Source organism: Oncorhynchus mykiss, chromosome 26 (assembly GCF_057628025.1).
Source record: "Oncorhynchus mykiss isolate SJ-2025 chromosome 26, ASM5762802v1, whole genome shotgun sequence".
Taxonomy (NCBI): domain Eukaryota; kingdom Metazoa; phylum Chordata; class Actinopteri; order Salmoniformes; family Salmonidae; genus Oncorhynchus; species Oncorhynchus mykiss.
In genome coordinates this window covers 6,745,580-6,758,558 of record NC_143047.1, presented here as the reverse complement: position 1 = coordinate 6,758,558, position 12,979 = coordinate 6,745,580, and the positions used below count along the sequence as shown (strand labels likewise).

At 41.5% G+C, this 12,979-nt stretch overlaps 1 protein-coding gene across 5 annotated transcripts in view; it reads right to left on the bottom strand.

Annotated features, from left to right (window-relative positions):
* The window catches only part of LOC110506283 (cyclic nucleotide-gated cation channel beta-1-like), a 75,737-nt gene that overhangs the window by 49,168 nt on the left and 13,590 nt on the right, over positions 1-12,979 (bottom strand). For 2 of the 5 annotated variants that reach the window (XM_090221750.1, XM_090221751.1), the window contains exons 7-12: positions 8,397-8,502; positions 4,263-4,287; positions 3,925-4,006; positions 3,697-3,791; positions 3,446-3,488; positions 6-75 (exon numbers count right to left, since the gene is read on the bottom strand). In XM_090221750.1, the coding sequence (XP_090077876.1) occupies positions 6-75; positions 3,446-3,488; positions 3,697-3,791; positions 3,925-4,006; positions 4,263-4,287; positions 8,397-8,502 (421 nt within the window). Of the gene's footprint in view, positions 1-5; positions 76-3,445; positions 3,489-3,696; positions 3,792-3,924; positions 4,007-4,262; positions 4,288-7,233; positions 7,279-7,420; positions 7,541-7,607; positions 7,740-8,396; positions 8,503-12,979 lie in introns of those variants that run through there. The other 3 variants (XM_090221752.1, XM_090221754.1, XM_090221753.1) reach the window with 3 other exon arrangements.

Sequence of the window (12,979 nt, the reverse complement as noted above, 5' to 3'; positions counted from 1 at the left end):
CTCACCGATCCACTTGGAGTCAGGACAGGCTGAGGTAACATACGACCGAAGCCCTGAACAATCCAGCCCACCACACTGTAGAAGGAAAACAGAGATGTCAGAAAATGGACTGTCTACATCATATGGCATGTTTAACAGCTGCTATCATGCTTTACGAGTATAGCACATTTCAGGGCTATTACTATGTTAAAACAGCGTCATGAATGTATTTGCAAGCCGTTCCAATGTTATAGAAGCGTAGAGAATGTGTCTGACCACTGGGAAGGGAAAGGGGATACTTAGTCAGTTGCACAACTGAATGCATTCTACCGAAATGTGTCTTCTGTATTTAACCCATTTAACCCTTTCAATCAGAGAGGTATGGGGGCTGCCTTAATCGTTGTCATAAGCATGGCATTTCCTGTTAATTATAAGCTGCGGCCATTTGGGCTGTTTCTCCTCCTCACTGTCATGACAACAGATACAGTGGCAAGAAAAAGTATGTGAACCCTTTGGAATTACCTGGATTTCTGCATAAATTGGTCATCAAATTTGATCTGATCTTCATCTAAGTCACAACAATAGACAAACAGTGTGCTCAAACTAACACACAAATTATTGTATTTTTCGTGTCTATATTGAACACATCGTTTAAACATTCACAGTGTGGGTTAGAAAAAGTATGTGAACCCCTAGGCTAATGAATTCTCCAAAAGCTAATTGGAATCAGGAGTCCGCTAACCTAGAGTCCAGTCAATGAGACGAGATTGGAGATGTTGGTTAGAGCTGCCTTGCAACACAAAATTTGAGTTTGCTATTCACAAGAAGCATTGCCTGATGTGAACCATGCCTCAAACAAAATAGATCTCAGAAGACCTAAGATTAAGAATTGTTGCCTTGCATAAAGCTGGAAAGGGTTACAAAAGTATCTCTAAAAGCCTTGATGCTCATCAGTCCACGGTAAGACAAATTGTCTATAAATTGAGAAAGTTCAGCACCGTTGCTACTCTCCCTAGGAGTGGCCATCTTGCAAAGATGACTGCAAGAGCACAGCACAGAATGCTCAATGAGGTTAAGAAGAATCCTAGAGTGCCAGCTAAAGACTTACAGAAATCTCTGGAACATGCTAACATTTCTGTTGACGAGTCTACGATGCATAAAATCTAAATATTTGTATTTATTTGTCACATACACATGGTTAGCAGATGTTAATGCGAGTGTAGCGAAATGCTTGTGCTTCTAGTTCCGACCATGCAGTAATATCTAACAAGTAATCTAGCATAACAATTTCACAATAACTAGCTTATACACACACAAGTGTAAAGGAATGAATAAGAATATGTACATAAAAATATATGAATGAGTGATGGCCAAACAGCATAGGCAAGATGCAGTAGATGGTATAGAGTACAGTATATACATATGAGATGAGTAATCTAGGGTATGTAAACATTATATAAAGTAGCATTGTTTAAAGTGGCTAGTGATACATTTATTACATCAATTGTTTTCATTATTAAAGTGGCTAGAGATGACTCAGTGTGTTGGCAGCAGCCACTCAAAGTTAGTGGCTGATTAACGGTCCGATGGCCTTGAGATAGAAGCTGTTTTTCAGTCTCTCGGGCCCCGCTTTGATGCACCTGTACTGACCTCGCCTTCTGGATGATAGCGGGGTGAACAGGCAGTGGCTCGGGTGGTTGTTGTCCTTGATGATCTTTTTGGCCTTCCTGTGACATCGGGTGCTGTAGGTGTCCTGGAGGGCAGGTAGTTCGCCCCCGGTGATGCGTTGTGCAGACCTCACTACCCTCTGGAGAGCCTTACGGTTGTGGGTGGAGCAGTTGCCGTTCCAGCCAGTGATACAGCCCGACAGGATGCTCTCAATTGTGCATCTGTAAAAGTTCGAGTGTTTTTTGTGACAAGCCGAATTTCTTTAGCCTCCTGAGGTTGAAGAGGCGCTGCTGAACCTTCTTCACCACGCTGTCTGTGTGGGTGGAACATTTCAGTTTGTCTGTGATGTGTACGCCGAGGAACTTAAAACGTTCCACCTTCTCCACTACTGTCCCGTCAATGTGGATAGGGGGCTGCTCCCTCTGCTGTTTCCTGAAGTCCACGATCATTTCCTTTGTTTGGTTGACATTGAGTGTGGCGTTATTTTCCTGACACCACACTCTGAGGGCCCCTTGAGTTGGATGCGTGCACGGCCACGCAGTCATGGGTGAACAGGGAGTACAGGAGAGGGCTGAGAACGCACCCTTGTGGGGCCCCAGTGTTGAGGATCAGCGGGGTGGAGATGTTGTTACCTACCCTCACCACCTGGGGGTGGCCCGTCAGGAAGTCCAGGACCCAGTTGCACTAAACAAGAATGGTGTTCATGGGAGGACACCACAGAAGAAACCACTGCTGTCCAGAAAAAACATTGCTACAAGTATGAAGTTTGCCAAATTGCACCTGGATGTTCCACAGTGCTACTGGCAAAATAGTTTGTGGACAGATGAAACTACAGTTGAGTTGTTTGGAAGGAACACACAACACTATATGTTGAGAAAAATAGGCACAGCACACCAACATCAAAACCTCATCCCAACTGTAACGTATGGTGGAGGGAGCATCATGGTTTGGAGCTGCTTTGCTGCCTCAGGGCCTGGACAGCTTGCTATCATTACCGGAAAAATGAATTCCCAAGTGTATCAAGACATTTTGCAGGAGAATGTTAGGCTATCTGTCCACCAATTGAATTTCAACAGAACTTGGGTGACGCAACAAGACACTGACCTAAAACATAGAAGTAAATCAACAACGGAATGGCTTCAACAGAAGAAAATGCGCCTTCTGAAGTGGCCCAGTCATAGTCCTGACCTCAACCTGATTGAGATGCTGTGGCATGAAATCAAGAGAGCAGTTCACACCAGACATTCTAAGAATATTGCTGAACTGAAACAATTTTGTAAGGAGGAATGGTCCAAAAGTCCTCCTGACCGTTGTGCAGGTCTGTTCCGCAACTACAGAAAACTTTTGATTGAGGTTATTGCTGCCAAAAGGTAGGTCAACCTGTTATTAAATCCAAGGGTTCGCATACTTTTCCAACCCTGCACTGTGAATGTTTACACAGTGTGTTCAATAAAGACATGAAAACGGATAATTGCTTGTGCGTTAATAGTTTAAGCAGACTGTGTTTGTCTATTGTTGTGACTTAGATGAAGATCAGATCAAATTCTATGACCAATTTATGCAGAAATCCAGGTATTTCCAAAAGGTTCACATACCTTTTCTTGCCACTGTACATAACAATACAACAGCGTTATAGAGATAGCAGAAAAATGTATTTTTTCATTAAACTGTTCAAATAGTTCCCTTTACAACCTCTGTACAATCTGTAATATTTACATGAATAAGTACATATTTGTGTGTCAAATGTATCAATGAGCTTGTAGTGTAAATACAATGCGTAAACGTCTGTGAGACTCACTTTGCTTTGGCCTCCTCTTCAGCTTCCGGAGATTTGGAGGTCACTGCAAGGGCAGAACAAACAGCTCATAAATATGCAACAAATGTAAAAAAATAAATATACATAGGCTTGCTGGTGCATGAGGTTTCTAGCCTCAGAACAATATATAAGATTGGTGATAGGCTGTGGAACCAATATAGAGTAACCTATTGCTCAGCACCCCCAAGCATCCCTATAATAAATATGAGGATCTCTGCGTGTTAGAAGATAACCTTTCTGTGGGCAGGAGGCCTTCGCTGAGACGTCTTTGTTGTCAGCTGGCTGTGGAACCACCTTCTCAAAACCCTGTTTGATCCACTCATACACCCTGAGAACAGAACACACCACACACAGGCACAAACACACACATTAGAATATCATTGGAGACAACAAAGTGGGTAGAAGAGAGAGATTGAAGGAGAGAGGCATTCATTCATACACACACACACACACACACACACCTGGGAGGGATTCCCTTCTCTTCTTGAGGCTCTTCATCTGACATAACCTCCACCACAGGAATATGAGGAAGAGGCTCTGCATCTAGAGATAAGGAGTTGATCATCATCATCATCATCATCATCACCCCCACCCCAAAATCATCAATAGAACCACACGCACACACCTAAGCCCCTTTTTTGATCTAGAAAAAAAAACCTTGCAATAGAAATGTGATGTATAGAACGAACACTGGAATGCGTACAATTTTGCTACATGGGGCTTATAAATACAGTATTCTATAGAATTATCATCATGCTGGTACTTCTACCCACAGAAAAAATATGTTGATAGCTCTCACCTGGGACATCTTGGATAGCATGCACCTGAAGGAAAACAAACAAACATTCACAGAACATCTGTCAATACTCAACAATAACAGATAAGCATTGTAATGAGTCGTAAGTAGTTTGTGTACATTCAGAAAGTCTTCATAACCCTTGAATTATTCCACATTTTGTTGTGTTACAGCCTGAATAAAACATTTATTAAATATATGTTTTTTTACCCATCTACAAACAATACCACATAATGACAAAGTGAAAACATGTTTCTAGACATTTATGGAAGAAAATATTACAGAAAGTTAATACATGTCACTTTTGGCAGCGTTTACAGCTGTGAGTCTTTTTGAGTCTAAGAGCTTTGCACACCTGGATTGTTCAACGTTTGAAAATTATTCAAGCTCTGTCAAGTTGGTTGTTGATCTTTGCTAGACAGACATTTTCTGTCCATAGATTCTCATGCAGATTTAAGTCAAAACTAACTAGGCCCACTCAAGAACATTCAATGTTGTCTTGGTAAGCAGCTATAGCGTATATTTGGCCTTGTGTTTTTGTTTGTTGTCCTGCTGAAAGGTGAATTTGTCTCCCAGTGTCTGTTGGAAAGCAGACTGAACATGGTTTTCCTCTAGGATTTTGCCTGTGCTTAGCTCTAATCTGTGTATTTTTATCCCAAAAAACTCCCTAGTCCTTGCCGATGACAAGCATACCCATAACATGATGCAGCCACCACCATGCTTGAAAATATGAAGAGTGGTTCTCAGTAATGTGTTGTATTTGGCCCAAACATAACGCTTTGTATTCAGGAAATAAAGTTAATTTCTTATTGCATGTTTTGGAATATTTGTATTCTGTACAGGCTTCCTTCTTTTTACTCTGTCATTTAGGTTAGTATTGTGGAGTAACTACAAAATTGTTGATGTATCCTCAGTTTTCTCCTATCACAGCCACTTTTTTAAAAGTCATCATTGGACTCATGGTGAAATTGCTGAGCGGTTTACTTCCTCTCCGACAACTGAGTTAGGAAGGACGCCTGTATCTTTGTAGGGTCTGGGTAAATTTATACACCATCCAAAGTGTAATGAATAACTTCACCATACTCAAAGGGATATTCAATGTCTTCTTTTTCTATTTTTACCCATCTACCAATAGGTGCCCTTCTTTGCTAAGCATTGGAAAACCTCCCTGGTCTTTGTGGTTGAATCTGTGTTTGAAATTCATTGCCTGACTGAGGGACCTTACAGATAATTGTATCTGTGGGGTACAGAGATAAGGTAGTCATTCAAAAATCATGTTAAACACTACTATTGCACACAGTGAGTCCATGCAACTTATTATGTGACTTGTTCAGCAAATGTTTACTCCTGAACATATTTAGACATGCAAAAACAAAGGGGATGAATACGTATTGACTCAAGACATTTCAGCTTTTAATTTTGTATTAATTTGTAAATATTTCTAAAAACATAATTCCACTTTGACATTATGGGGTAATGTGTGTGTAGTCCAGTAACACCAAATCTATTTAAAATTCAGGCTGTAACACAACAAAATGTGGAAAAAGTAAAGGAGTGTGTGTACTTTCTGAAGGCACTGTAGGTTTGTGCATTTTGTCATTCAATTGCAACTTTCTCTTAGACAGGGGATGCTCTTCATGTCTTAAAAGGCCTTCTCACATACTGTACAAGCCACAGCAGGAACCTGCACATATATACAACTCTGGACCTGAACAGCTACAGGGTTAGAAATATGTTTCTCAAAATGCATACCACCGTGCTCCGCATATTGGAGTATGAGTCCAAATCAAAAGAAACGGAGCACGGAGGGCAATTCTCGGACGAGTACTCCGTTTGTACATATTTTGGCATTACCTGCCTACAATACCCACTGTAGTGTAAGTAGATTGCAAGCCCATAGTAAAATAGGGCTAACGGCAACTGGCGAGCTACTACTGTTCGCTAGCTAGATAGCCACAAAGATTTCAGATCTAAGTTACCCTGCATAACATTAGTTTGAGATAGATTAACAGGCGAAAATTATCTGGTTAGCTCGATTATTACGATTCACATATAGCTTGCTGATAGTTATGAAAAAACTTTGCTTTTCGTATATCTTGTTTAGTCTCTATTGTTGCCATTATCCTTGTCTAGAAGAAGGTTCAGTGAATGGGGAGGTCCAGTGTGAGGTAATACAGTAGGGGGAGTGCGAGTGCTTTTCAAATGTAATGTTTTATTTGTTCTCCATACTCTCGTCCTCACAATAACGTACTCAAGAGAACGTCCTCTGAGAATGCACTAGAAGTATGAGAGTGTGGAGCATGGTAGTATGCATGTTATGAAACACCCGCTATATTCTTAATTCATTATCACACAGTGCATGCATGCATGGAATGACTGCTGTTAAATTCTTCCAAAGGCTGCCACTGAAGTGAGGAGACATTCAAATTGAGATGTTATGTGATTGGATAATATCATTCGGTTTTGATAGCTGACTCATATAAATTTGATTCTCCAATCAGGGATTGTGGAAAACCCTTTTCTCTCCAGGTCAAGAGTTATCGATCCCCGTAGATCATCAAACAGCTAAACCACAGGAATCACCACCTCGCAGAACCTGCTTGAGCGGATGACATGTGAATCATTGTTGCCAGCAAGAACCCGCCCTCTCAGCCTTAAGTTAAGGCACAGCTGGGGTGGGAGATGGGTAGCAATGGGACATTGTGGCGAATGGATCTCTAGAACCAAGTTTGAACATGGCTATAGCAGGTCCGTTAGCATTGGGTTTAAGTTAGCATAGCATAGCAACGCCCATATTATAGCTAGCTACTTACGCTTGGTCATTTCTGGAATCTGAATGGAAATTCTATTAAACATGACTAGCTTAGCTGCAAGTACATACATGAGAGTTTGAGAAGGCTAATGCTACACGTTAGCATAAGCCATGAGTAATTTTGGTTAGCATATTAGCAAGGCCCTTGACGTTGCTACTTACGGTAGGTGTTTTCTTAACCTCCGGCGCATTGCTCACCTCTGCAATCTGAATGGAAATGCTGTTAAACATGGCTAGCCTGGCTCCAAGTACAGAACGGAGAGTTTGAGTAAGCTAATGCTACACGTTAGCGTAAGCCATGAGACATTTTGGTTAGCCTATTAGCAAGGCCCTTGATATAGCTACTTACGCTAGGTTTTTTCTTAACCTCCGGCACCTTGCTCACCTCTGCAATCTGAATGGAAATGCTGTTAAACATGGCTAGCCTGGCACCAAGTACAGAATTGAGAGTTTGAGAAAGCTAATGCTACATGTTAGCATAAGCCATGAGTAGTTTTGGTTAGCATATTAGCAAGGTCCTTGATGTAGCTACTTACGCTAGGTTTTTTCTTAACCTCCGGCGCCTTGCTCACCTCTGCAATCTGAATGGAAATGCTGTTAAACATGGCTAGCCTGGCTCCAAGTACAGAATTGAGAGTTTGAGAAAGTTAATGCTACACGTTAGCATAAGCCATGAGTAATTTTGGTTAGCATATTAGCAAGGCCCTTGATGTAGCTACTTACGCTAGGTTTTTTCTTAACCTCCGGCGCCTTGCTCACCTCTGCAATCTGAATGGAAATGCTGTTAAACATGGCTAGCCTGGCACCAAGTACAGAATTGAGAGTTTGAGAAAGCTAATGCTACATGTTAGCATAAGCCATGAGTAATTTTGGTTAGCATATTAGCAAGGCCCTTGATGTAGCTACTTACGCTAGGTTTTTTCTTAACCTCCGGCACCTTGATCACCTCTGCAATCTGTATGGAAATGCTGTTAAAAACGTCTATCCTGGTTCCAAGTACAGGACAGAGATGAGTCAAAGAAAGCTAATGCTATAATTTAACTATGAATAATACATTTTGGTCCTCTCTAACTGAGATTGTTTTTATTTATTAGAGCTTGCTGATTGAAGTTAACAAATGCTTGAGGGGCTGCCTAAGTCCTCTTTACTTAAACATTTTTAGTGTACAGTGTGATTTTAGGTAGGGGCTGTTATATAGCTACAACACTTAACTACAACCAATTTAACTGACTTAGATGAAAGTTCAGACAACACTGCTACAGGCTATTACTCAAATAAAATCTGTGGAACCCTTCAGGGCATCTGTCAGACCATTCCATATGTACCTCTGTTGTTTCTGCAGGTTCCACCTCCTCCGTGTTTTTCAATTCAGGCTGTGGAACCACACTGGCCAATCCCTGGGCAATCCAGCCGATGACTCTCGACCCCTGCCTGTGGAGAGATAAAATATATGAAAATTGTTTTGATTAACAACCACTTTCATTGACAGCTTTGGCTGCGGCTTTGCTAAATATATGCATTAGAATGCGGTGGGGGGCTGTGAAAGCAGTTTACAGTAACGCAAGCGTGGGCAGTGGCAGAACTGGTACGAGTTTTGGACTTTTTAGGTTTGACATATCAGAAGATGGTCAATTCAGGTATTGTAGCTTATATTTGCTACATTGAACTTAATATTTTCACCATGCCATTCTAAATCTGAATAAATAAAAAATAGATGCAAATGAATGGGAAGGATAATGGGAAGGATTGACAGCATTTAGATGGTGCTAATCCCTTTCCCATTAGGTTAGCGAGATGTACAAAACTCATGTAAGTACAAAATGTATTAACTTTTATTTCTTCAGGGGAACCGAATTGAGACCAGTCCCATTTATAATGGTGACCTGAGGACAAAAATGACATCAATACGGCAACAACAAAAAGATTTAAAAAAAATACTACAAGACAGCTATAAATGTATTACATCGACAAGCTGTAACAATCAATTGAAACAAGTACACACTTCGGTGAACACTTAACAACCGAGTTTTAAACTGACCTATCCAGGTGTAATTTGTTTTGTAATGCATTCCATAACTGTGGTGCATTAAAACTAAAAGCGGTTTTACCAAACTTTGTTCGAAGACAAGCAGCACCTCAAGAATGAATGGGTTTGGTATCTCTTTGTAAACAAGGGAGTAATGAAGTGAGCTACCGTCTGATACAGGATGCAGTGATTAAAACGTTCAAAACGTGATTAAAAAAAGTGGTTCAACTAGTATTAAAACTTCCACCTGTAATAAAGTTAAGGTGCTCTATCGTAGACGGCATCTCAAGAGTAGTGGCTTCTGCATTCTGGTAAATGGTGTCACCATAGTCAAGATCTGTCAGGAAAGTTGACTGTACTTTCTGCCGTACAAGCCCACTTTAAACCTTAGCTTTTAAACTAGCTCATCAGTATGTTTTTTTAAACGTTCTTCATCAATCCAAATGCCCAGATAGGCGGGAACACGCTCGACGAGGGAACCATCCAATAAGTGAATATAGAGCCCATCTGAGACATTTTTACATGAATTAGAGAACGACATATTTCATTTTGCCCGCATTAAGTGCAAGTTTTAAATCAACAAGGGCTTTCTGTAATGTATCAAAATCAGCTCGCAGCTCTCACATAGCTTGGTCAACTGTCGGTGCAATGGCATACATTACCGTATCATCTGCATACTGATTAATATTACAGGAATGAATACATAGACCAATGTTATTTATAAATAGTAAAGAGAACTGGTCCCAAAATCGACTCCTGCAGTACACCTTAATATTGAGGAAACATTGTGCCCTGTCTGTCAAATATTTCTTAAGTTCATAACCCTTATGTGGTGTTCGTGTCTGTGGGACCATTTTTCAATGTTTAGTAAAAGAAAAATTAGACAATTAATTATTTTTTCAACCTGAGAATCATTGGCCTTGGCTTATTTTCTGTGAAGAACATGTAAAATAACACAATTTCGTTGAGTGCACACTGTGCACCCCCTCACACATTTATACTACATATTTATTATTTGGTTCCACTGGACCTGAAGCTAATAAAAGTGTGGAAATGTGTGTGTGTGTAGATGAAAACAAGCAAAAATGAAACATAAAGGTTTGCTGTGTGCCTTCACTCTGTCTTTCTCCTCCCTGGGCCTGCTGTTTCAACATAACACCAAGAACCTGTCTGTCTCCCTGCCTGTCTGCCTGTCTGCCACGTTTCTCGCACTCTTTACCCTTTGTAGTGTGTGAAACTACATAATGTATTGTGGGAACCTGCACAATGTTATTACAATACATTATTTCGATACATTATTTAAAATACATTATAACAATTCTGTATTTTCCCACACTCTACCCCAGCCAGGTGCAAATTGGGGGAGGGACACAACAAATAAATAGCATTGCATGTGAGGCTCCTTACCACAATCAATCAGTATTGCAAAAATAATCTCTGCTCAGAGGGCCTTCGAAATAATTTTTGCAGAGAAAGAAATTAGTTAGGATGGAGCGTCTACCACTTTGGAAGACTAAGACATTTTCGAATATGAGGATCATGTCTCTGTCAATTCGGAGTCTGACAGTGAGTTGGAAGAAGAGGATGAGATTTACCCTCAGCCAGCCCCAGGACCAGCCCGTCAGCAACCAGTTTATCAGAAGGCTGCAGGAGGAGAAATATGGATGTAAAAAAAATTGTGAAATTGAATAGTCTTTTTGTCCAAGGAATGAAACACTCCGCATGGCTGCCAATGTGATAAGGATGCAACCAGGGCCAACGTGGATGGTGGTCACTCATGAGCAGGACAAGTCTTCTTTTGAACTGTTCATCCCAGACACCAACCAGAAAATCATTCTGGACTGCACCAATTTGGAGGGAAGGCATATTTTTGGAAGGAGATGGACCAAACTCATTTACATGCATACTTTGTGACTATTTTCCTTGCTGATGTTTTCAGATGCAATGGGGAATCCACAGAATCCCTGTGGGATGCAGAAACTGGCAGAGAACTTTTCCGTGCAACAATGTCTCTGGAAAACTTTCATATTATTTCCAGGATTATTCCAATAACCGAGACACCATATCAGCTCGGCGGCAGAGAGACAAGCTTGCTGCAATCAGGTCAGTGTGGGACAAGTGGGAGGACTGCCTTCCCCTGTTTTACAACCCTGGGCCCAACGTTATTGTTGATGAGCAGCTTATGTCATTTAGGGGCCACTGCCCCTTCAGGCATTACATACCGTCTAAATATGGAATCAAGATCTGGTTTGCCTGTGACGCTGCTTCATCATAAGCGTGGAATTTGCATGTGTCTAAGGGGAAGCCAGATGGAGGAGTCTCTGAGAAGAACCAAGGGATGTGGGTTGTTCTGGACGTGACACAGGGACTCCGTGGCCACAACATCACATGCAATAACCTTTTTACTTCACACAAGCTGGGACAGGAGCTCCTCAAGAGGAACCTGACGATGGTAGGAACAGTACAAAAAAACAAGCCAGAGCTCCAACCTCAGCTGTTGAATACACGGAGCAGAACTATCAATTCCTTTAAGTTTGTGTTCACGGCTGACGCAGTCATCAAGGAGCTCTCTGTACTTTTCTCCTGAATTGTCTCCCAGTCTCTGCCGCTGAAAAACATCCCCACAGCATGATGCTGCCACCACTATGCTTCGCCGTAGGGATGTTGCCAGGTTTCCTTCAGACGTAACGCTTGGTATTCAGGCCAAATAGTTAAATCTTGGTTTCATCAGACCAGATAATCTTGTTTCTCATGGGCTGAGAGTTCTTTAAGTGCCTTTTGGCAAACTCCAAGCGGGCTGGCATGTGCCTGTTACTGAGGAGTGGCTTCCGTCTGGCACCTCAATCATAAAGCCCTGATTGGTGGAGTGCTGCAGAGATGGTTGTCCTTCTGGAAGGTTTTCCCATCTCCACAAAGGAACTCAGGAACTCTGTCAGAGTGATCATCGGGTTCTTGGCCACTTCCCTGACCAAGGCCCTTCTCCCCCGATTGCTCAGTTTGGCCGGGCGGCCAGCTCTAGGAAGAGTCTTGGTGGTTCCAAACGTCTTCCATTTAAGAATGATGGATTCCACTGTGTTCTTGGGGAACTTCAATGCTGCAGAAATGTTTTGGTATCCTTCCTCAGCTCTGTGCTTCGAAACAATCCTGTCTCGGTGCTCTACAGACAATTCCTTCGACCTCATAGATTGGTTTTTGCTCTGACATGCACTGTCAACTGTGGTCCTTGTATAGACAGGCGCATGCCTTTCCAAATCATGTCCAATCAATTGAATTTACCACAGGTGGACTCCAATCAAGTTGTGGAAACATATCAAGGATGGTCAATAGAAACAGGATGCATCTGAGCTGAATTTCTAGACTCATAGCAAAGGGTCTGAAAACGTTTTTGCTTAGTCATTATGGGGTATTGTGTGTAAATTGATGCATATTTGTTATTTAATCCATTTTAGAATAAGGCTGTAATGTAACAAAATGTGGAAAAATGGAAGGGGTCTGAATACTTTCTGAATGCACTGTACATGCAGGCAGGGTAAAGTGATAGATCATAATAAGAGTAAAATAAAGAACAGAATAGCAGCAGCAAACAATGAGTGTAAAAGTGTGTGTGAGTGTGTATATTAAGTCTAGTGAGTGTGCGTAGGGTTAGTTAGCAAGATAGTTTGGATACCATTAGTTGACTATTTAGCAGTCTGGCTATTTAGCAGTCTTATGACTTGGGGGTAGAAGCTGTCTTAGAGCCTGTTGGTCCGAGAGCCGATGCTCTGGTAGTATTTGCCGGACTGTAGCAGAGTGAACAGTCTATGAATTTGGTGTTTGGAATCTTTGGCAATTTTCCGGGTTTTCCTCTGACACCGCCTGATATAGAGGTCCTGGATGGCAGGG